Source organism: Setaria viridis, chromosome 7 (assembly GCF_005286985.2).
Source record: "Setaria viridis chromosome 7, Setaria_viridis_v4.0, whole genome shotgun sequence".
Classification (NCBI taxonomy): domain Eukaryota; kingdom Viridiplantae; phylum Streptophyta; class Magnoliopsida; order Poales; family Poaceae; genus Setaria; species Setaria viridis.
In genome coordinates this window covers 1,500,141-1,523,971 of record NC_048269.2, presented here as the reverse complement: position 1 = coordinate 1,523,971, position 23,831 = coordinate 1,500,141, and the positions used below count along the sequence as shown (strand labels likewise).

The window sequence follows — 23,831 nt, the reverse complement described above, 5'->3', positions numbered from 1 at the left end:
TAGTTCGGGCAACAGGCCCTACTCCAGTCGAGGGTCGGTCGGTTGATTGTATTCCTGAGCCCAGGTGCTCAAAGTTTGCAGTGGGGGTACAAACGAGCGAGAAGTGGAGAAGGGGGTGTTCGAGGCTCGGTCGTGCTCTAGTTCGAGTGGAGGAGAGTGATGGGGGCTCAAACGTGCACTAAGTGTTTGGAGAGAGTCAGAGAGTCTTCTATCGAGAGAGAGAGCGCGCGCCCCCTTTTATAGTTCAAGGGGACTGCCTTACAAGTCAGAGAGAGAGGGTGCATGGGTGCTGCCTAATCTTGTTAGTGCCCATGTTATCGGGTACGGGATGGCCATCACCCTCCATCCATGTTCATCACATCCAGTCGCTCCGTCATGACGGGTAGGTAGCACAGTGTTCGCCTAACATGGCACGGCGGCACTGTGCGGCGCGTGTGCAGGGCATGGTGAGGTACGGTCCTTTGTACGGCGGTTGACCTGAGTGTCTCCCCTTATCCGCTTCACCTGCTCCCTAGGTCCACACCGAGCAGGCATCCCGGTCGGTCCCGACCATGCCGGTTGGGAGGGAGCGATGTGCGTCGGTCCGATCAGAGGCATATCCCCGGTCAGGGAAACTTGGTCAGAGTCGGATTGTGGTCCTGGCCCCGACCCAGCCTCTTGGTCGGGGGCGCCGGTTGATGGTCGGATCATGATTGTGGCCTGGCGTCACGTATCTGGGTCGGCCCAGGTGCGCGTTGTCGATGCGCCGCTTTTTGGACCGAGCGTTGTGAAAAAGCGGACCCATTGGAGATCCCGGATCTATGGACCCGTCAATGGTCGATAGAAAAACCCTAGAGATGTCGTGGACGTCACGCTAAAGAAACGGGAGGCCGATCGGGCCCAAGAATGGGCCAGGCCAATCAAACTGGACCCTCTCTTACCCTCTTGGTCCTCTCCTTTCTCGTGCTGGCTGCCCTCGACAATCCATGTCCAAATATCCATTAAGCTCTTTATGTAAACCCACTTGTCGTATTTCCTATCATAATGCAATATACTCTAAAATACAACAAATATGTAATAATGAGGTTATTTGAGGTGCCAAGTGGTGAGTTAGTATAAAATTAATTATGAAAATACTAGTTAAATAGCACTAAAATACGTCAATAACAAACGTCAACAGTAATACCCCACCGTAACTACCACAGCAAAGTCCAAATTTGATTTGTACGTGTTTTTCTAGTTTCTGATGAGCTAGTAGCCTGCATGGAGTAGCTGAAGATTAATTTAGAGGAGTGCATCGATCACACTGTATAAAAAGTGATTAAAAGTTTTTTTCTTTTGAGAAAGACAACAATATATATAATTTAAATCAGCATGTAGGAGTTTGGCCAAGCATTTTGAGCGAGTTCGTACGACCATTCTCGTCTGCCTAATCACAGGTGAGAGGTACTCCTGCTGCTTGACTCTGACCAAAGCAGCTCAAGCTGCCGATGTTGACATTTCCTTCGATACGACCACGTGCGCACATCAAATCCAGTACGCTTGTTTGACTTTGTCAACGTTTAATGCATGGAGGACACATGAAGCAAAAAGCCGCAGCTATAAAGTGATCTATCCAACCCCGTTCTCTGATGGCGTAACAACTAGCTAGCCAGCCAGCCCACCACGATGCTGCTCTCTGATCGTATCACCGGTGCAATCCACAGGCTCGCCGTCCTGCTCCTCTGTGCGGCAGCAGCCATCTCCGGCGGCGCCGGGGCGGCGCGCGTGGACACCTTCAGCTACCCTGCCTTCGACACCACCACGATGCGGGACCTCGTGGCGGCCAGCAACGCGGCCATCCTCCTGCCGGCGTCCCTCCTTTTCGAACACGACGGCGCCTTCTCCGAGTTCAACCGCACCGAGGGCTTCCTCCTGCTCCCCGGCACCGTCGACGTCTGGCGCCCCGGCGCCGGCGGGGCCCTGGCCGTCGAGGCCTCCTTCAACACCAGCTTCACGCTGACCGCCGCCGCGCCCGTCGCATTCGTCCTCCTCCTCGACAGCCTCCCGCCGCTGCACGGCCGGGGCGGCCTCCGCGGCTTCGCCAACTACACCTCGTCCGACGACGGAGTCAGCATCGCCGCCGCCGGCGGCCTCGCGACCGTCGAGGCCGGCCCGGTGAGGTCGTACGGCCCGGACGACCCCGCCGTCGGCCTCAACGTCACCGTCACGCCCAACGTTACCGCGGCTAGCAGGACCGTGTGGATCGAGTACGACGCCGCTGGACACCGTCTGTCCGTGCGCGTGGCTAGCGCCGGCGAGCCGAGGCCGGCCATGGCCCTCATCGACGCGCCACTCGGCCTCGCCGGGCGGCGCACCACCGAGACCGCGTCCGTCGGATTCTTCGCCGCCGCGATCCAGGACATCGTCGTCGGTGTCCGCGACTGGCACCTGGCGGTGGACAGCTTTGAGGGCGGCGGGAAGAAGGGCACGGCGTGGTGGGTGATACTGCTCGCGGTGCTCGGGTCTGTGGCTGCCACGGCCGCCGTTGTCACCGCGGTGGTGTGCTGCTTGCAGTCCAGGCTGCGGCGGGAGCGCAACATGCAGCCGCCGAAGATGTAGCTTGGCATCATTTAGTGATACGTAGGGCCCGTGGCAACAAGTATTGCTTATTAGTAGTATGTATGCCTTGATCACAGTTTGATTAGATTTTTAACAAAAAATGTTGTATGTATGTATGTAATCTCGCTTAGTTAGGGGTTTAAAACTCTGCTAAGACCAAGAGATAGTATGGTTATGGTTCTTGCTATGTCGCGTGCTTTTTTTTAGGGTCACCTGGGGAATCCCCACCTAAATTTTACTAAAGGACCTTGAGTAAGCTAAAATCAGGACAAGATTTTCAGCATGTCGCCTGCTTTTTATGTAAAATATGAGAGCTCGCCTTGCCACGCGCTATGCTCTCTACAATGAAGCGCAATGTTACTGGGTGGATTTGCTGAAGGACACCAAATTTTGTCCAGTTAGAATCTGAATAATATAGATACAGGTTAAGCTTTCCGATGTTGTAATTTCTTTGTTCAGTGTCCTCTCGGTCCTTGCCATCATGCGGTTGGTACTAACTGCTAGTAAAAGTATTCTAAGTTCTAACCATGGATGCAAATTAAATAGCATCGAGAACAATGAGTTTCAGAAGCATTTAATTTTCTTGAATTTTAATCTACCAGGTTGAATATGACAGCTAGCTGTATTTCAAAAATAACCCCTCTTTTCCTTCAAAAGCAGCATTGATCCAGCTTTCTTCTTCCTCAAGCGCTCGTTTGCAATTTTTTACTACTAGCTAGTAGCCCAATCAACAATGCATGTCTCGTCGCTTGTTAAGGTATCTGCCATGATGCAGTCAACCGATGTGTTGAATATATGATTGCTTTGTTCAAAAGAATTGCTTGTGCTCATCTCCTCCTGCGTCTGTCAGTTCTATATTAATCTGTCTATGTTTATTACTTGCAAAAACAATCTGTTTGTGGAAGCGTGGACGCAATTGATTGGCCAAGAGGAGATCAGGTCGCCGCCATGCTTTGTTTTGAGCACGCAGGTTTGACCAAAATCATTAAAAGCACTTGAAATGTATATATACATCCTGATGTTATAGAGACAGTACCGTAATCGAGATGCTGATCAGTGCAACAATGCAGAGGCTTGTCCTGCTGGCGCTGTGCGCGGCAGCGACCTCCGCCGCGGCGTCCGGCGGCGACGTGGATACCTACAGCTTCCCGGCCTTCGACGCCAGAACGGAGGACATCGTCGCCGTCACCAACACGTCCATCACCGGCCTCGCTCTCCTCTTCGGCCCCGCGTCATCATCAGATGAGCACTACTCCCGCGTTAACCACTCCGAGGGCTTCCTGCTCCTTTCCCAGAGGGTCGGCGTCTGGCGCGCCGGCGACGTCGTCGACGGCGGCGGGGTGCCGGAGCGCGAGGCGTCGTTCAACACCAGCTTCTCGCTGGCCGGGTCCTCCGCCGTGGCGTTCGTCGTCCTCCGGGACATCTACCCGCCGTTCCTGAACCGGGACGGGTTCCGCGGCCCCGGGAACGTCACGTTCGCCCCGGACGCCGCCACGTCCGGCGGCCTCGCCGCCGTCGAGGCCGGCGCGGTGAGGGCGTACGGCCAGTACGAGCCGGGCGTGGGCCTCAACGTCACCGTCACGCCAAACGGCACTGCTCCTAGCAGGACCGTGTGGATCGAGTACGACGCCGCCGCGCACCGCCTGTTGGTGTACGTCGCTGCTGGCGCCACGGGCGCGTCGTCCAGGCCGCCCGAGGCCCTCCTCGACGCGACGATCAGGCTCGCCGCCGGCCGCCGAACCACCCAGAACGCGTCCGTCGGATTCTTCGCTGGCGCCGTCCGCGACGTCATCGTTGGCGTCCGTGGATGGAACATGACGTTGGAGAGGTTGGATGGCCGGATCTCGGGTGCCGGTGAAGGGAGGAAGAAGGGCACGTCGTGCGCGGTGATACTCCTCGTCGTGCTTGGGTCGGTGGCGGTCATGTTCTGATTGAGATTGATGCTCTGATGGTTATACAGTCAGAGCTACATCGACAAGTTTTGATGTAAGCGCTGCTGCAGGGCATATCCGTGTGCTATAGAATCATGTAGTTGACCTGACGATTTTTTAGTCCTACAAGAAAGTAGAAACTCTAATAAAGTAGCACATGGTCTTGCTACCTTGGGAGTAGTTGTTCATAGGAGATGGATCCAATTATGAAAAATCTTTGGGGTTATATTTGTGCACGGGTGGACCACGGTTTAGTGGTGTTTACGTGGTTTAATGGTGAGGATAAGGGTACTCACTGCTCCTACACGGCTCCTACAGACCAGGATACTGGTCAGCTTGGCAAGTGGGCCTGCTTGACCATGGTGTGCGGGGCAAGGCATGGCATGAAGACGTATGGAGCACAAGCTCGAAGATCGGGCGAGTAGATTCCGCCCGGATATTGCGGGATATGCGTTGTAGTCTGACTCAGGTTGCTTTTTATGTAACAACTGACTAGGATTAGATCCTATCTGACTTGTAACCCTAGATCGTCAGCCTATGTAAGGCGGCCAGAGACACCCCCGAGGGCAAGGCATCCCAACTCATCTCATACCAGCAATACAACCCACCAGAACACAGGACGTTGGGTGTTAAACCTCCTCGGTGGTCCGAACTTGTCTAAACCTTACGCCTCTGTGTTACCATTTGAGTTCTTGGTCTTGCGATCTCGCCCGCCTACAAATCTATCACCTGGGCAGTCCCTTGGTGGACTTCCAGTCACTAAATCCGACAGTTGGCACACCTGGTAGGGGTGATCGTGAGATCCTCCCAGCGATCTCGATGGCATCCTGTCCCGGCATCATCTTCCCCGAGAGCATGAATGACTTCCTCGCCAACCTAATCTAGCTTCGCTTCGGAAGCATGCCGGTGGAGTCTGACTTCGCCACCACCTTTGTCAGCTCAGCATCCATTGAATCTGCATCGACGGAACTCGGTCTTCACTCGAGGATCATTGCACCGATCATCCAGCAGGTCGGCGATCTCTCTCTTTCGACAAGAGTTCCGCACACCCTCGTGGCAACCTACCCACCCATGTCATCTGATCTAATCACGAGGCTAGATCAGATCAGCAGTACCATTCTGAATGCATCAACCTTCCCGAGTTGGCTTTACGCCCTGGAATGTTGGGCCAGGCCCTTCCTGCGCCCACTTTGACCTCAAAAACTTGGCTGCCATGTTTTCCCAGAAATTCACATAGTCATTTTAGATCCAATCTGACGACCCACCCGTACCCTACCCAGGTTTTGGACTACGATGAATTTTAGGTCCCTCACTTTGCCTTGACTCCAAACTCTTACGGCGAGGGTGACGATGGAAACTTCACCTTACCGAATCGGGAAGTCTTCGTTTCCGTCGATGAACCTCCATGGGATGGCAAAACTTCCTAGGAGGAAGGCTGCAACTCTAGGAACTGGGGACAATACCGTAGAAGGGTTCTTCACAGGGCTGGAGCCGCTCAAAATCGAAGTCCATGCACTTCAAGGTCTCGGTGAAGATGATGTTGAGACTGCTGCCACCGTCAATCAATTCCTTGAGGAGTAGCGCCCGATCTATGGTTGGGCAAACCACCAGCGGGTACGACCTAGGATCTGGGGTATGGACCTAGTGACCTTGCTTGGAGAAGGTTATAGACTGCTCTGACTAGCACAGATACTGGACTGGCTGTATGGAGACAAAGTGCACCTCTCACTAGCGTAGCTTCTATTGGCGGTTGCTGCAAAAAGCGTTGTGGCCACCCACGATGATGTTGACTTGGCACTCCGGTCACTGAAAATCCCCATTTTGGTTGGCATCAGGCCATTGGGCATCTTGGTGTGGCTGGTCGCAGTGCTCCTCTCGGTTCTGGTCATCGTGGTTATCATGCTCGCGATTGTCACGGTTGCCATGGTCATCGCGGTCGTCACGATGACGGTCGCGGTCATCGTTGTAGCGGTCATCGTGGCGGCGGTCATTGCTGACGTTGCCATCATCATGGTGTTGGTAGTCGTGCCTGTTGTCATCCCGACGGTAGTCAGTGCGGTGGGGCCGCTTGTATTCCATAGGGCACCGAGCTCTTTCTTCAAGACCGTGCAATCTTGGAGAGTGTGACGTGCGTCCTTGTAGAAGGGGCATGGAACATTGAGGGTGCCAATTCCGAAATTGTAATGGGCCAAGCCCATTATTTTAACAAGAGTCCGCTTGCCAATACCACACGCGGAGGATGGTGTGTGCTTGCTTCGGAGATAGATAGAGGTAAAAGCATGACTACAGGTAGAGTAGTTGCAACTTGCAAGACCTCCGCATCAGGTTGGTCATTCTTTGTAATTACTACTAATAGTGAGAATGTGAGATGCTAGATTACTGACTTGGGATGCATGGTCTTCATTTAATTTGATTTCATTCGTGCCTTTCTTGCTCATTTGTGCATTCTTTGTAATTACTACTTATAGTGAGAATGTGAGATGCTAGATTACTGACTTGGGATGCATGGTCTTCATTTAATTTGATTTCATGCGTGCCTTTCTTGTTCATTTGTGTTGGCAGTGGAAGGCGAGGCACCCATCTGCTCATGTGGGGAGGCGAGGCGCTGGTGACCAAAGGTGCCGTGGCCAGCCCCGCTGCGCGTCGGCGAGGGGGGGGGGGGGCAGCTAGGTGGGAGGGTGGCGGGGTCGGTCAAGGATTGTTGGTGGGAGGAGTGGTGGGGGTCGTGCTCGAGCCGGCGGGACTTGGGCTCGGGCTCGGGCTCAGGCAGGGTGATTTTCTTTTTATTTTTTAATATCCCTTTAGTACCGATTATTTCACCAGTACTAAGGGCACTCCCTTTACTATCGAAGTAGCAATACCGATTGCACAACCGGTACTAAAGGGGGTTAGGAACTAAAGGGGCTTTCCCGGTAGTGAAGCCCCAGTAGTGAAAGCACGAAACAAACACCACCTAATATGATGGATAAGTGTTACCCACTACATATATCCATATGCCATAAAATAATAATCCCTAATATCGCTTATGTCAAAAACTAGCATATAGTGCATCAATTTGTGATGCGGACCAAATCTAAACATCCATTCATAAGGGCAGGTATATTGCTACACCTCACCAGTCTCATATGTCATCTCGTGCAGTATCACATAGGATTTTTGCTGATGTGGAAAAAGAGGGTGAAGAGAGAGAGAGATTACATAGATTGCACATATTGTTTATTAAGTCATCTCAAGATTACATATCAATGCATGAGACCGTCTATTAGACAACGTTAATATACTCTTCAACCGCCCGAGGCTATCCAACTATAGCTCCACTAGTAGAAAAACGACCTTCCATCCTCAACAAAAATCTCGGTCATTTTTTTGACCATCCCGGGTCTAAATTTCGTGATTGGTGGAGACCTCTACCAACCGGGATTAAAGGGATTAAAGGGTCCCCCACGGGTGAATATGAAATGATCATATCCTCTACTCGATTGGATGGGCTGTGTAGGTGAGATGGTAAGGAAGTTACACACGAGATAAGAGGTTGCGGGTTTGAATCCCATGCACCGTGCACGCGTATATTTCGAGATCCATACGTCTCTCCAACAAGGATTGATGCTCAGTTTTCTACCATGCTCGTTTGACGTAACAGTAAGGCCGGTGCAGCCAGGTCGTAGAGCCCAGACAACCCGGGCTGTTGGCCTCAACGTCACTGTTGCGCCCAACGGCACTGCGCCGAGCAGAACCTCAGCGCACTGCGGCACTGCCTGACCATGTACGTACGTGGCTGGCGCCAGCGAGTCGAGGCCATCGAGACCGCGTTCTATGGCTTCTTTGCCTTCTAAAATATGATATGGGAGCTGCTAAAGTTCATTCGATCTATTGCTGAAAATCAGTTTGTTACAGTCGGTGTTTCCTAGGGAACAGTATCACAACGGAGCAGCTTCTTCAGGCAGAGTAAAACTATCACCGTTTCATTAAAAAAAGGTAAAACTATCACCAACTATGAAAATGAATTAACATCAACAAACCATTTTGTAATAAAGCAATGGAACTACCAAGTTCATTCATTCGGAATTTCTTCATCCCTGAAAAAGCAATGTGCGATCTGAGTAGAGTTATACGAGATATGTACCTCAAGACAGGTGTTTGTGAGCTCTGTAAGTTCTAGGTGGTTACCTATACAATTCGTATTTTCTGAAGAATAGATGAGCCGCAATATAAGCAAACGAAGATTGCAATGCAAGCGATAAAATTTTGACATAGACGATTGTTATCCCTGGTCGGAATAAAAGCCTCTTTCAATATGTTTGTGAGCTTAAACACCCGGTATGATATCTGCAATATAAGCCATGTAATGAATATCTTTTGATGGTTTTGCTGAACGGAAATCAATTTGAAGCTGGAGCTTACCAGAAGAAATATCATTGTTGTAAGCAAAAAGTTAAGCAACGGATAATCTTGTATGAAAGATAGAAGCAACTTTGGCTGTCCATTTGGAATACCAGATCTGTAAAAGAAGCCACTGATGGATCAGTCTGAAAACTGAAAACACAACAGAATATCTAAAGCATCTGAACATTCTCTATTGGGTTCAGTTTAATAAACTTCTAGTATGAAAGGTTAACTTGGTTGCTTTTGATTTCCACGGTTGAATCTTTAATTACCTTATAGGCACATTCATACACACATTACACTGAACGACTACCTTCAGTAATTAGAAACGTACTGAGTCCCATACCTGAGCCAGATGTGGAACTGAGAAATATAACTCTCCATTGTAATTTTGCCAAGCCAACTATAAAAAAGGGATTAAATACTTAGAGATAGAGTAACTGAAACTATATAAAAGCAAATATCCCGATAATAAGTTGATAAAGATTTAGAGATTTTCCTACGATCTTAGAAAGGTACCAAGACATATATACCAATCTCGAATTTTAGTTTTGATAGCTCTTGATAACTTTGCAAAGGCCAAAAGAAACATAAAATTTTAAATGCTTACACAAAAAGTGCCAAAGAGGTACTCCTCAACTGCTGGGTGCAATTGCGTAAGCAGATGTAAACACTGTAAGAAACATACGGGTCAACTGTAATGAGAAGTTTCTGCCATACACCATATCATAGGAATTTCATTGCAATAACATTTGTTATACATACGTAATAGGAATCCATGATGTGTAGGGATGGTACTTGTTGTATGTAAGTTTGTCTAGCTTGTAGATATATTCGTACCACAGATAGCCAGCCTAGAAGAACAGAACCCCTAGTTAGTTATTTTATTAACCTGAACTCATCCTAATTGGTGTAACGATGATGGAAACATTTGGTCAGAAGTTACCATCAAGGAAATTGTCACAATGGTTCCCTTGATTGTCAGTTTAACCTTATTCTCAGATTCTTCCAGCTTTTCCATCCATCTTTCAACCTGTATATGACAGAAGGATCTGTGTTAGATTAGCATGAGGTAAACATAAGGATTATGGAGCGAACGCTTAAATTAGACACACCAAAGAGAAAAACTGTATGGAAATTAACTTGAATATCTAATGCGTGTTCATACAGTTCAGTGGGAATGAAAGATATATCTTCTATTTGAAATACTTACATTAGGGTGAAAGTAAGCATAGATCATTCCAATGATCCATATGTATCGATCAAGGCCAGAACGGAAATGCCACTCGTGTAACAGGGGTAAGTTTACCTTCGAAGGCTCTGGATTTTTGTAGCCTGAACTAAAAGGACATTTCTGTTCAGTCCCTAACTCAAAATGACAATGGCATACAGAAAGAAATACAGAGTTACCTTACCTATGAGAAACGTAAATGGTGCCCACAAAATTTCAAATACCCCAGGAATTTCCCATATAAAAATGACAGTGAAAAAGCAACAAGCAATCTTAATAGCAATGACTGATGATATCTCGTTGTACTTGTTGAACAGAAAGAGTGATCCATATACCATTAGAGTATACAGGGTGTGCATTGGAGAGATATAATACAGCATGTAATCATTGTCGAGGACAATGCAACAGAGTGCTGCAAAGAAATTCACCCTCCACATCATCTGCATTAAAAGTAAAGTTGTTAGTGTTCAGTGATGGAAAGGTGGAGTTACAAGAAATATAGACAACTCAAATTTATCATTAGTATCAAAGCAGGTAAATTTGAGTTAGGATGGGCACCTGAGCAAATCTTGCAATACTAAAATCTTTCTTCTTATAATAATAGGAGAAATTCCCAAATCCAGTCATCCAGACATAGCAAGCAATGAATACACGAATTGCATTGTATATTTCTGAGGCAGCGAAATAGTGGTACATCAGAAATAAGACCTGGAATTGCAGATTGAATAATTAGACTACTCCTGCAGACAAAACACAACTATAAAAAAATACAACAGTGCATTTGACATGCCATCACGCTCAAGTCTCTCTTCAAATCCATGGTGATATAGATAGCTAAAAATCACACTACTGAAACAACTAAATAAGTCAAGTAAGATCACCAACCTGCATCCACCCTCTCCATTCATCAGTTTGGTGGCGATTAAGATAGAGAATGGATTTTCTTGAAATTGCTGACGGTTCGTGGTGCTTCTTAAGCGAAGTAAGTGTTGATGCAATGATAAGGAGAATGTATAAAAACAGAAACATGTCACGGTTGTAGCTCTGTCGAAAACAAAACAGGGATGGGCGTGCTGAGGCCATAGAAGATCAGAGCGCTAAAAGTCAAAAGGACAGTCTTCAGATATCTGAAACTTTCTAAAACTACAGTTTAACTAACAAAACTTATGTTACATCAAATCTCTAGCTACTCTGCTGAGAGTGTCAAGATTAAGTAACAGGACTGACTTTATTCTTACCTTCTTGCTTTCTGCAAAAATGCTTGTCCGATCACAGATGTAAAAGTAAACCAGAATAATGCCAAATTCAGACCTGGAAATGGTTAAACGACAAATAAGGACCATCATTCTCATTCATCACGTAGCCAGAATTCCTAGAGCAGATGTACCATTAATTCTTTATGATTGACCTTACATGGCTCTCAGCACACCCCTGTTTTCAAGCAGAAAGGACTTGTTCAATGTTATGAACCTGCAGCTCACAAGTCACAATTCACAAAAAAACAGAGACATCAACATTCGGCAAACTGTATGTGCTATATATATAATCATGATGGTTTTTGTTTTTGTGTTAGTCGTTTAGTCACCTTATTAAATTTGCCTTGGCAGACTTGTCCTGGGATGGATGTTTCCATGGGCCTCCTTCAAGTAGCACTGTCTTGTCATCTTCTTTAATGGTTTGGTTACCCAAATAAGCATCAGAGTGGCTGCAGATGATGAAACAATAATCGCAGCAAAATTAGGACGCCTGTTGTTCAAGTTGCTCGTGATGTAACTACCGTAAGGTCTAAACAACAATTGACATTACTGACAACTGTTGCAGTCGAGGTTATCCGTCCTTAAACATTGACAGACTTAAGAATCTTTAGATTGAAGAGAGATATTGATTCAGATCTTGAGTCTCAAATAAAGCTGAGCAAAATCCAGGGGTTTCTGCAGAGATGTAACTTACTTTTTTTCATAAGATGAGGATGCCCTGTATCCCAGGAATTCAGAATAGATCCATGCTGCGAGGACAGAGGAGAGACCAAGCAAAAATGACACCTGCAAGATATTAGCAAAACTATGAGTGCTATGAGCCTAGCAAATATTTCAACAAAAGCATCAGAATGGTTAACCTGAAAAGCCATCCTAATTCGTCAAGCGTCGTGCTGCCTGGTATGCACACAGCTTCTATATATACAGTTCCAAATACTACATAAAGTAGCTATAAGGTTGAACAAGCGAAAATATAGACGGAACTGATTTATTCCACACGCAAGCCTCAAAAGTCTAAAACTATTACACGGGGTGACAAAGTCCATGGGCATCAATTTCACTGACTAATTACCAATGACTGATTCTCAGAGAGAGAGATGATTATCAGAACTTAGTACTAACTACTAATAACTAGTCCGGTGCAGCCTCTGCTCCTTGTTGTAGGTGGCACTAGTTCGTATAGAGTTGTTCAACCATTGAGAAAAATAATTGTCTATTTGGAGATGTGTTGGATTCAATTTTGTTGACCTCAATTCAAATTTGTGAAATGACTGGCCTTGTCCACATTAGGGGCGCGAGCATGGGTTTTATTTGAAGGTCAAATTGCATACTTACACCTACTTCTACTTTTGAATTAGGATTTGTGGCATTAAAAAACTGCGAGTCGCAAAACAGCCATCAAAAGTCTTCCAAATACATTCTGTTTGCCACCAGAATCTTTTCAGCGAGCTGGCATCATCTACTGTGTTTAGCAAAATAAAAAACATAAAAATTGCAAAATCCAAGGCATGGAGAATGACACAATTGCCCTCACCTTCCTTTTCAACTCTTCCTTATCTTCCTAATCCCTTATATTCTACTGTTGAGAAAAATGTATACTGAGATTAGACGGTCCGAAAAATTGGCTGACGTGGCCTGACGAACGCCTGATTTTGGCCCGATTCCAAGGTCAGCTTTCATCTTATAGAGACTGAAACCAATGGTGAAAGGTGCAACTGAGCCTGATTCCAGAATTTCCACACTCCTACTCTAGTTTTTGCAGCAAAATGTTTTTTCACCTTCTAAAGGAAATTTAGTTCCATTCCACTAGTCAAATTACAATTTCAACCTTTGCTACCATCGCTAACCATTCATCTACGTTCATATTTACTTTTAATCACTCTTATGTAGCAAATAAGAAAGTCCAACTACATTCAAAGTTTCCATCTCAATTTGAATAGTCTACACCTAAAAAATCAACATGATTTGAATAGATTCTACCTCAATTATAAAAATTGAACATCTAATTGGAAAAAAGCTCTCCAACTTAAATACAAGAATTTCTAACTAGATTTAAAGATTTTCCAAATCTCAATATTGTTTTTTAATAATCTTTATGTCGGTATGCGTATTCCTTAATATAGAATTCTACCTAGATGCTTTTGGGTTGCCAATTTTTTTACTCAAATTTAGGTGTGTAGTCCTTCTTAGCAGACAAACTTGCAAATCCACATATATAGTTTCTTCTTATAATTTGCATAGGTGTACCTATTGTCTTGATCTCACTTTGGTCCACATCCTTCGCTATTACACTGAAGAAAGTACACATAAAAGATTGGAAGGTGTAGCCATTGCTGTGTGTGCAGTGGGCTCCAGAAGTTGGCAGCTGCATGCGGCAGACTGAGGGGGTGTTTGGATACGAGGTACTAAATTTTAGTAGGGTCATATCGGATATTCGAATGCTAATTAGGAGGACTAAACATGAGCTAATTACAAAACTAATTGCACAGATGGAGTCTAATTCGCGAGACGAATCTATTAAGGCTAATTAATTCATCATTAGCAAATAGTTACTGTAGCACCACATTGTCAAATCATGGACTAATTAGATTTAATAGTGCAATTAGTTTTGTAATTAGACTATATTTAATACTACTAATTAGTATCAAATATCCGATGTGATGGATGCTAAAGTTTAGCAAAACACCCCCTGAGACATGAAAATACTTGTCCGTATATGGCTGCTCAAGGCTCTGCCCGCTTCTCTGCTTTGACACTTGACAGTACCAAGGCCTACGCATTGAAAAAGCTGATGGACTCCTTCCTGTTTCATCGAAAGAAAAAAAAAGAAACCTAGGCTCATGCGTCACAGTGGCAAGCGTCGGTGAGCGTCATAGATGGTCGCCACTCGACACATGGTGCGCCCGCCCACAACGCAAGATCTTTTGTATGTGCAAGGACCGGAGGGTCTCAAGGTTGGGAACCTCCTGGTCCAGAGTTTGATTCCAGAGCTATGCGATTTTCTGCTAATGGAGTCGGCCTATTATGGTCTCCGATGAAGGTTAGGTGCATATCAAACGTTATATATCTAGAAAAATCAAAATAAATAGTAATTTGGAATGAAGAGAGTATTAATGTGCAAGGATAGGAGGGGGAAATAGAGGAAGGGCCCACATCGCCGGATCTTTTGTGTGATCAAATAGAAATAAGCCCGGCACAGAACAGTGGTGCATGTTGGTAAGAAGTAAGCTTAAACTTAGTAGCTCTTTAACCATACCCATCAGTTATAAACCGAGAACTTCATAACACATAAGCACTTTACCTTTGATCCCCGTCTCTAGACATAAATCTTGAAGAACAACATGAAATATTGATCATGAATTACGCCAAAGTTGCTGCATATCTGATGAGGCGGAATAAAAACTCGTGGTAGAGGAGAGGTGAGGGAAGAGAATATGATTACCAATTAGGCCCTGTTTGGAAATGGTTTTTTAGAGATAAATGCTCAAGATTTGTGTCAACATCTGATGATGCGGATTAACTCGTGCTAGAGGAGAGGTGAAGGAAGAGAACATGATTACAATTTAGAAACTGTTTGGAAAGTGGTGGAATGTGTACTAATAAATCCTGAAAATTCGGCCTCTTCCAAACAGGCCCTTCTTACAGAACAACAGAGTTATGGAACTGTAGATTCAAGATTTGTACAGCTGGCCATCTACTATGCAGCATGTGGCTTGGGCAGTGCCGGACCGATCACACACAAGACGCTGTGCATGGAAACAGGATTAGTACAATTTAGGCCCTATTTCAAAAGCGGTTTTAGTCTACCTACTAAATCTACCAGTTAACTCTTTGCTATGGACACACCACCTTGTTCCCCCACAGAGATAACCTTTTCTCCGTTCACACCATTTTGTGCACCCAAAGATTCAACCCAGTTAAAATGAAGAGTAAAATACATGCGTGGACATTATACTATTTCAATTTAGCCATCGTATTTAGAAAAGTATAAATCGTGACCTTAAAGTTGCTCGACTCTTTCGATACGGTCACTAGCTCTCTAATGATACAGATTTGGATGATGCTAGGATGGCCTAACTGAATTTTTTTTTCAAAAAAGACATGTATATATTTAAAAGTTGCTCTAGCATCACATATGCGTTTTCATTTATAACTTTTTTCATTTATCCCCTCCTCTCTGGTTCTCTTGATTTTATCTATAATCGTTGTTGGCGAACGTATGCGTTATGTTGACCCCTGTTATTAGTCCACGTTCTTTATTATGATGATAAGATCGGATCCGCCCTAGTGCCATTCATAGGCGGAGAGCAGCGACGGCAAAGAAACAACGACACTTGCCCACGCAACGCGTGAGGATAATTCTATCCATCGCCTACGATGGCTCCCGTCCGTCGGCCAAACAACGCACAACCTTGTACGTGTACAGGAACTTCAATGCATTTTATTTAGCCACAAAAGATTATATACTTCAATTATTTGGACACCAATCTATCCACGATGTAGCACATGCAATTCTTTAATTCCATTGCGGGTAAATGTACATGTGTTTTCTATTAAAAAAAACTCAGTATTGGATGCCACATCATTGAATAAGTATCGCTAGAGAGTTAGGGCAGTCCCAATGGAAGAAACCAACCTAGTTTCCATAGTCTAGGATATTGTATCAAGAAATCATCCTTCAAAATACAACTTTTTTATCTAGAGTCTAAACGAAAATCTAACCAATCATTCTCCCTTCTAGTACAAGCGGTGCATCATGTAAAGGAGCTCGAGTGATGGGTAGCAGCGGTGCAAGCGCAAAGGATCCGGCAATAAGTAAGAAGAAACTACTTGGGTCTCCCCAATGCAGATTCGCTAGTTTCTTGGCTTATTGGTGCGCATGAGGACTTGGTTTCCTCTGTAAAAAATGGTTTCTCTCTCTATCCATAATAAATCTACTGCCACATCAGCAAATTGCTTAGTTGGCATGATAATTAAGAGGGATAGAAACTATCATCAATGTCCCATTGGGACTGCGCTTAGTAGCTGTATTGATGGAGTTGAACAACTTTAATGACCATGACTTACACTTTTCTAAGCACGATGGCTAAATTGAAACAAGCTAAGTCATTCAAGCATTTTACTCTAAAATGAACCATCAAGATCTCTCCTGACATCGTTTTCTCTCCCATCACTCAAATCCAACGGTCCACATTGTTTCGTTAGTCCTTATTTGGCTAGTCCCTCCGCACGCCCCTCTGCCCGGTTAACTCTTTTCTAGGTGCGCTTCATTCGCCGGCGTAGACCCTGCGACCGCAGGCCCACACACCCAACGCACACACCCCTCCCGGTTCTAGCGGCGGCGGGTGCCGCAACCAGTCCTCGGTGGGCATCGGCCTAGATCCCACGCGACGCTCCCAAGGCGCGGCTTCTGGCCCAGATCGGCACGGTGCTGCTAGGACGCGGCTACCAGCGCGTGGATCTACCTCGGAGAGGGCCCACTGGTGGCACGACGAGGAGGACAGGCCCCTAGACGACGGCTGGCGGGGGGCTCGCCTCACTCGACTCTGCGGCGCGACGCGGCCGCCGAGGGGGCCGAAGCCGTGGGTGGGTGCGGTAGGCCGTTGCGGCGCAGGGGCTAAGGGCGCATGGCCGGCCGAGGCGCGGGGGACTCGCCTCGTGAGACTCGGCGGCGTGACGTGGGCGACGAGGGGGCCAACAGTGGCTGTGTAAGCCCGGTGCGTTGCACGGCTGGGGCGAGGGTGCGGTGGCGGCAGCAGAGGAGAGGAGGAGAAGGGCCGCACCGCCTGAGTTGAGGTCCGGCGCGACGACGCCGCGGTCGCTGAGCACGGGCTCCTCGCCGTGTGGGTCGATCCAGAGGTCCAACGACGGGGAGGCCTAACGCAGGGCAAGGCAGGGACGTGGCTGGCGTTGGGGGGCGGGGGGGGGGGGGGGCGAGTGGGGGGTGGCCTGGCGCCCCTAATGCTGCCGTAACACCCCCACAGCAGCCACTAAACTATTATGTTAATCATAGGATTAGAGCCCCAATTAGACTCACAATTACCCCAAAGCATGATCAGTACTCAGAGACTTGCCGTTCTTTATTTCTCCGACCAGAGTACATATATATCTTAAAGATCTAAATCTTTCTTTCTTTCGATTCTTTTGGATACTGGTCCACGGAGAAAAAGAAAACAATTGATTCAAGTTTTTGGTCTGGTAGTCTGAGAAAAAACATATAATTGACATGTAACTTTCTTCTATTTTTTCATGTTTTGCGTTTCATGCTATTTTGAAGCATAATTTACTCATATACACTTTTCTTATCACCAAACGCATCTGTATTCTCTATTATTGGATATTCTTTTACGAGTGCTCGATCAATGATCACAATTAGTAACATCAATGTGTAATATGAATATATATATATATTCGGGTCATACAACCTAACAACTATTACATGGCAACATATAGGAGGTCCCATTCTACATATACAATCGAATATATATAGTCTAGCATACTCGTTGCTAGAATACCTATAGTCTAGCATACTCGTTTCTAGAATACCTTTGTCGGCCGTGCTATATTATAGTCCTTTTAATTTTTTTTATGAGATAGTTTTTTCACTTGTGTCTCAGCCCCCTATCCTCAAATCTTGGCTCCACGGCCTGAGCCCCATCCAGGTCACAGACGAGTCGAGCCCTCGAGCGCACGAGCAGAAGGTTCAGCCGCTGGAGCTCTCCGCTCCCGACGGTGCGGTGCAGGTCCGCAGCGGCGCGGTGGTGACGCACCCGGACGTGATGGCGTGATCCACGGCATCGAGCGCCTCCTGGTCTGGCGCTCTGTGCAGGAGGCCTTCAACTGGCTACGCAGCCTGGCCGCCATCTCTGCCGTGCTCCCGACCAGCGCGACCGAGGTGGACCCCCCGTCCCTCTCGGCGCGCCGCCGCACATTCCAACATGCATAGCCACATCTCCCTGCCCAAAGTCGCAGGTTTCTTCATTCTTCAAGGAGCTCAAAGCTATGCAAATAAGAGCATTTCTTGTTTTCCCTCCATCTGGTATTGCCATAGAGAATCATAAAAAATTCAGAAGTTGCCGATGTACTGAGAATCATCAAACATTTGTCTTGTATAATTTAGGCCATTTTCTAATTAACATGGATCAAATCTTGTATGTTACTATGTTTTAGCAAATGAAATACTTTCGCGTTAAGAATAAGAGGCTAGGCATCAGGAGCTGAAAGTGGTTGGTCAGACAGTATAAGCAATCTTGCTCCGTTTACTGTAGTGTCTATATTGTGTTCTAAGTTTCAGTTGGATAAGCTGCTTGCGGTAACCAATTTCACCTGCAATTAGCCAATTAGTGATATTCTTATAAATTGTGATTCAAGGCGCTGTTAGTGGGAAGGCAAAGATAGGAACGCCAGCTATTGGCAACAAAACTGGTGATGATATTTCTTTGATAGTGAGCTTGCTTAGCTTTTGTTCTTTTTCTATGGACCAGGACCATACTGCCTAACCATCTACAGCTACTTTTAGAAAAAAAATCAGATTGGTACTTTCAGATGATACAAAGCAACAGATGCTTCATCTACAGCTACTCAGGTTCGTACTGTATATGACTACAAAATTAGATTTTACTGGCACTATCAATTTACCATGCTTCGTTCATGGAATTCTTCAGATCAATGACTTTGCTAGCTCAGTAGCTCTGATAATATTTGAAGTTTTTGAATTTTGATGCCTTTTTTGGGACTTTGACATAGCTGACTCATTTCGAGCTATAGGAAGTTGGACACATACAAGTGTGCTCTGTAGTTGAAGTCCGCGGCAGATGCGGGCTCTAAGTTTAGGAGGGGCTCACCTCTTCTTCCTCCCCCTTTCCTCCCTTCTCTTCTTCTTCCTTCTTCCTAAAAATCATGTTGTGACGACCAACCCCTAATCTTCCGAGTTAATCTTAATCGGAGCCCTTGAACATAGTCATCCACCTTGTTTTTACCGCGCCTGAATGCTCAGCCTTCAGCCGATCCCGACCCCGGAGACCCGACCCCTCCCCGCTTCTCTCCGATCCCGACCCCGGCGAGTTCAGCTAACCGTCGGATCCTGCTAGCCTTCCTCAAGCGTCCGTTCTATCTGACCGGTGGATCCGCGAGATCTTTTCCCCAGATCCTCCTCGACAGGCGCACTCGAGTTGCATGCCCGCTTCAGAGTCTTCCTGCCGCGTGGCTCGTCTTCTCCGACGCCGCCGCTCAGTTTTGTCTCTGGCAAGCGACCGAGTGGGTTCTCGCGCCCCCTTCCCCAATGGCAGCGGAAGCCCCTCTGCCACCTTTCTGCAGAGCCTCGCCTCCCGCACCCATCATCATGCCGCTAGATCTCGGCCCCAGAGCCCGATGTCGCCCGTCTTTTCCGTCACTTCAACCACAGTCGCGCCGCCTGGTCTCCGGTACACGACGATTCCTCCATCGCCAACCCTGACCGCGGCCGCGACAGCTCCTTTCCCCATCCTGTCAGAAGCCGCCCGACAATCTGTTGCTCCGCGCTCGCCCGCGCGTCCGCGGCTGCCTGTCTTCTCACCTGTGCGCCCTCGATTCTAGCGCCGTTAAACCGGTTGCTTCTATCATATCTTCCGCACGATGACGCCCGCCTTCCGCCAAATCTCAACCACCGGTCTACCGCTCCTACGCCGCCCTGACGGCAGAACCCAATGACCGCTGGCGCCACCCCCGGAGTCCTGCACCACCGCCCTCTTCGCTCAATCGCCGCCCCGGCAGAGCACTCCATTGTTTCTCCCCGGCCTTCGCGCCGCTTCCCTTCTCTCTCTCCCGCGCCGCTTCCTTTCTCCGTTCCAGCAGCTATAAAAGGAATGCACCAGCCGCTGGAGTTCCCTCCGCCATTGTTGCCTTCAGCCATTTTCTTACTCCCTGCTCAAGCTCCTAGCGCCACACACCAAGTTCCTGAGGAGCTCTGCTCTCAGATTCTCTCTCAGTTTTCTCCAAGTCACCCAGCCGCTTGCTCCTCCGCGCTGCGTAAAAGCTTACTTGTGATCTGCAAGAAGCATCGCCGCCGCCGGAGCACTGCCGGTCTTAGCCGTTGTTCAAGCTTTGGCCGCTCCACCCAAGCCTGCTTCTTCTCGACCCCAAGCTTTCCTTTCAGGAAGAAGGTGAGTTGCCGACCCCAGTCCGCTTCGCCCGACCCCTCCTATCCGCCCGATCCCGGTTCCGTCTCACCCGACCCTGTCTGTTCCGCCGACCCTTATCCGCCTCGCCCAAGGGCTCGGCTGTGATCGTTTTCTTCAACCCGAGGGTGTATGTGTAAAACTTAGGAACCCTTCAGCGCTTGCGTCTGAGGATCCCTAGTTTTCCCACATCCTCTAGTTCAAGGATCAGAGCATAAGTTCCTTTCCGACGCTTGCCTTTCGATCATCACCAGCTCTCTTGAACCTCCCTACCCTCCTGCTCTTTGTCGCGAGTTTCTGGGCTCAGGCGAGCCAGTGCTGCTGTTGAAATAACTGTCTATGCTAACTCTTGCATTGCATTCGTGTAGAGCTGCACCTCGCCGACGGCTTCTACGAGTTACACCCGGCGCCAGAAGAAGAAGGTGTAGCCGAGCTCCTGCCCTCCGAAGCCGAAGTCGCCCCAGAAGTCGAGCAGTTTCCTTCCTCTTTGCTCGAAGGCAAGCCCCAGTTGCATGAAAACCCTGTGTGTTTTACCAGACTTGCGCATGCCTTCTGTAACATGCTTGTGCATTTACGTATAGGAGTTGTTTGAAACCCTAGATGCATGACCTAGTTATCCCCTTGATCTGAGCACTAGCTGTTGGACCGAGTAGTTGCCTTGCTTAACTAGGAGACGGTAAAAGTCGAGTGATCTCCTGTCACTCGCGAGTTGTAGGAGTTGCATGTCTACTCTTTCTGTTATAACTATAAGGACGATGGACGGGGTAGGGTTTTGGTAACTCTTTGGTGGTCGGATGGTTGCCCCGTGTGTCTATGAAATCTTGCTAAGGCCCGACAGTGGTGGTGTTCGTGATCAAGTGTTTGAAAGTACTAGCCTCATATTTAGTATGGGATGAGGAAGCCTAGTACCGGATTGAACCTAGACGTGAGCGGTCGCCCCATTGTTCTTGGAACGGAGTTTCCCCTGCTGGTTGTCGCACGTGGTGGCAAGCGTGGTCACAGGACGGCAGAGGCCGGGTCTGTGGAACCTTGCACCAAAGGAAATGGGCCCGACACGGGTTAGGGGATTGATGGGGAAGGCCGACACAGGAAGCGACCTTCGGGTGCGCGGATGTCGTGAGGCTAGGTTCACCATGCATGGTGAAAGAACTCGAATCGATTCGTCTGCCTCTCACAGTTTGAGATTGCTTGATCGCTATGTCACCCTGAGTAAATGAGGAATCTGATGATGACATGTTTGTTGATATATCTATACATCTTGTTTGGTTCTATGAATGCTTAGAATAAGTTGCAAAACCTAGACTGGTAAATGAATCTAGAACCAGAGCTAAAACTTGAAAATAGGGTTACTTAGTGCTTTTGGCAAACACACCCTCAGCCAAAAAGCCCTGCATGTCTAGAAGGAGGAGTAGTTTTTACTCCTATCAGTTAAGTCTTGTTGAGCTTAGTAGCTCAGCCTTGTTGTGGCTTTTGTTTTTCAGGTGAAGTTGCTGCTCCCGACCCCTCTGTTGCTGGCGCTTGGCCGCCCCAGCTCCCGCCGGGCTGGACGGTCGAGTGGGATCCTTCCTCGGACGGCGAGGAAAGGAACCAGTGATGTCCCGGTTGGCCTCACCAGGGACGTCCGACCCCGACGATTGCTTCCGCTAGTGGTTTTACCTTTTGTTGTTTTACCTTCGAACCTTGTAAAAACTCTGATGTTGGTTTTTGTGACCGAACTAAAAGGTGAATTCGTTAATCTCAGTGGACTCGTTGTATTCTCTGGAACCACTCACCTTCGTGTGAGTCTGCTAAACTCGATCCTGTTCAGGTGGTTAATCGGATGAAATCCGACGGCACTTTGTGTTAACTTGGCTTAAGCATGGGTGTCGCATGTTAGGCGGCTTAACCCTGTTTGATCAAGCTAATTCGAAGTGGATCCGCCACAGCTGGTATCAGAGCAGGTTTAGCAGTACAGAGAACACAACAAGCCCTAAACACTTCTTTGAAAAGCTAAAAGTTGCAAGAAACTTTTGAAAAATCTCGTACGATCGTTAAGGATGGCTTTAGTGCGAGAGGCCCTAGGGGATTTTGGGGTTGTTTTAGGTGACTAATAATTACTTGGTTATCTTGCTAACCCTCCAGCACTTCGCCATGTCTATCATACGTGTGCCGAGTTCCGCATCACGAGCATGCGAAGGTTGATATGGAGTTCTATTCAAAGGACCCTATCCTCGTGGTTGTTTTCGCCCACGTCTATCACACGTGCGCAGGTTCCGTATGTACTCCATACGAAGGTTGGTACGGTTCGATTCCAACGAACCTATCCGCACGGTTGGTTCGCCACGTTTGTCATACGTGTGCTGATTCCGCATCACGAGTATGCGAAGGGTTATATGGTTCCATTCAAGGGGAACCTATTTCCACGGTTGAGTGCTGTCCATGCAGCCTTAAACGCATGGGTGCCGTTCCTATAGTGAGCGGTAATGTTTGGGAACACTTCCGTGGGTGCTGGCACGGAAGGTTCGTGTGTTGGTGTTTTTCTGCAGGTATGCTAACCGCGTTCGTTTAGGAGACGTTGTTAGACCTGACTAGATATTATAGGGAGAGACGTAATTGTTGTCTTGTCACCGGCACTGACCGCGTAAGACCCGAGTTTGGGCAGTTGTTTTTGGTTAAGTGTAAGGTAGGCCGTGCATGCATCATACCTAAAAAGCTGTAAGGTTTCCTTCTCAACAGCAACCTTGTTCGGAAGAGTTCTTTTTGGATCTAAGGATTTCTAGTTCTTTCAGTTGCCCTCGGTTACAACCGAATGCTTCTCTGTCCGACCCCTGACCTGATCCTTGGAGTCTATCTCACGTGGTTTCGGTTTCTTGGTTCCAGATGGTTGTTCCCGGGCATGTTCTTTTTGGAGCGGACGGTACTTTCCAGTCGACATGTCTGCATTTCGAGGGTTTTCCCGCGATTCTATGGGACACGTTGAAGTGGTTTGGGTACCAGTCCCCACCCTTGTACGCCGGACGGTTATATCTGGAGCAGGGTATCCAGACGTGTCAAGTGCAGGCGGTGGTACCTCCTCCCCCTGTGCGGCCCGACTGGCCCTCTTTCGGCATAATAGCCTATGGCCTTGCTCCTGAGGATACATGGGAGTCTGCCGCCCTCCAGCTTCTCACTCAGTTCTGCCAGCTGCATCCCTTGGAGATCACGCTCGACCCGATCGGCCTTTTCCCCGTTAGGAACTGGCTGGACCCGGCGTGGCTTGACCGCGTTGGGAACATTGAGGTGCTAGCCACCACATGCGCCATGGTCACCATCTCCA

The 23,831-nt window shown here is 47.7% G+C and overlaps 3 protein-coding genes across 6 annotated transcripts; 2 read left to right on the top strand and 1 right to left on the bottom strand.

The window, feature by feature from the left end:
* Positions 1–1,588: 1,588 nt before the first annotated feature.
* LOC117865537 (uncharacterized) lies at positions 1,589–2,767 on the top strand. The gene has a single exon (XM_034749760.2). It carries the CDS (start codon positions 1,648–1,650, stop codon positions 2,578–2,580), a length of 933 nt encoding a protein of 310 aa, XP_034605651.1. The 5' UTR covers positions 1,589–1,647; the 3' UTR covers positions 2,581–2,767.
* An 861-nt stretch (positions 2,768–3,628) lies between these two features.
* Positions 3,629–4,737, top strand: LOC117865372 (uncharacterized). The gene has a single exon (XM_034749558.2). It carries the CDS (start codon positions 3,645–3,647, stop codon positions 4,509–4,511), a length of 867 nt encoding a protein of 288 aa, XP_034605449.1. The 5' UTR covers positions 3,629–3,644; the 3' UTR covers positions 4,512–4,737.
* A 3,616-nt stretch (positions 4,738–8,353) lies between these two features.
* On the bottom strand, positions 8,354–12,373 carry LOC117863031 (protein REDUCED WALL ACETYLATION 3). Of its 4 annotated transcripts, XM_034746603.2 has the most exons (16): positions 12,242–12,373; positions 12,076–12,167; positions 11,711–11,830; positions 11,539–11,595; positions 11,364–11,436; positions 11,011–11,169; positions 10,684–10,833; positions 10,310–10,565; positions 10,108–10,229; positions 9,841–9,927; positions 9,660–9,748; positions 9,505–9,567; positions 9,241–9,297; positions 8,913–9,009; positions 8,679–8,837; positions 8,354–8,587 (listed from the first exon to the last, which is right to left on the bottom strand). In XM_034746603.2, exons 1-15 carry the CDS (start codon positions 12,251–12,253, stop codon positions 8,679–8,681), a joined length of 1,593 nt encoding a protein of 530 aa, XP_034602494.1. In that variant the 5' UTR covers positions 12,254–12,373; the 3' UTR covers positions 8,354–8,587. The 4 variants fall into 4 exon arrangements, with proteins under 4 accessions (XP_034602494.1, XP_034602496.1, XP_034602497.1 ...); XM_034746605.2 differs by lacking the exons at positions 12,076–12,167; positions 12,242–12,373 and having other exon boundaries at positions 11,011–11,222; positions 11,534–11,595; positions 11,711–11,787; XM_034746606.2 differs by lacking the exons at positions 12,076–12,167; positions 12,242–12,373 and having other exon boundaries at positions 11,011–11,222; positions 11,513–11,595; positions 11,711–11,754.
* Positions 12,374–23,831: the final 11,458 nt, after the last annotated feature.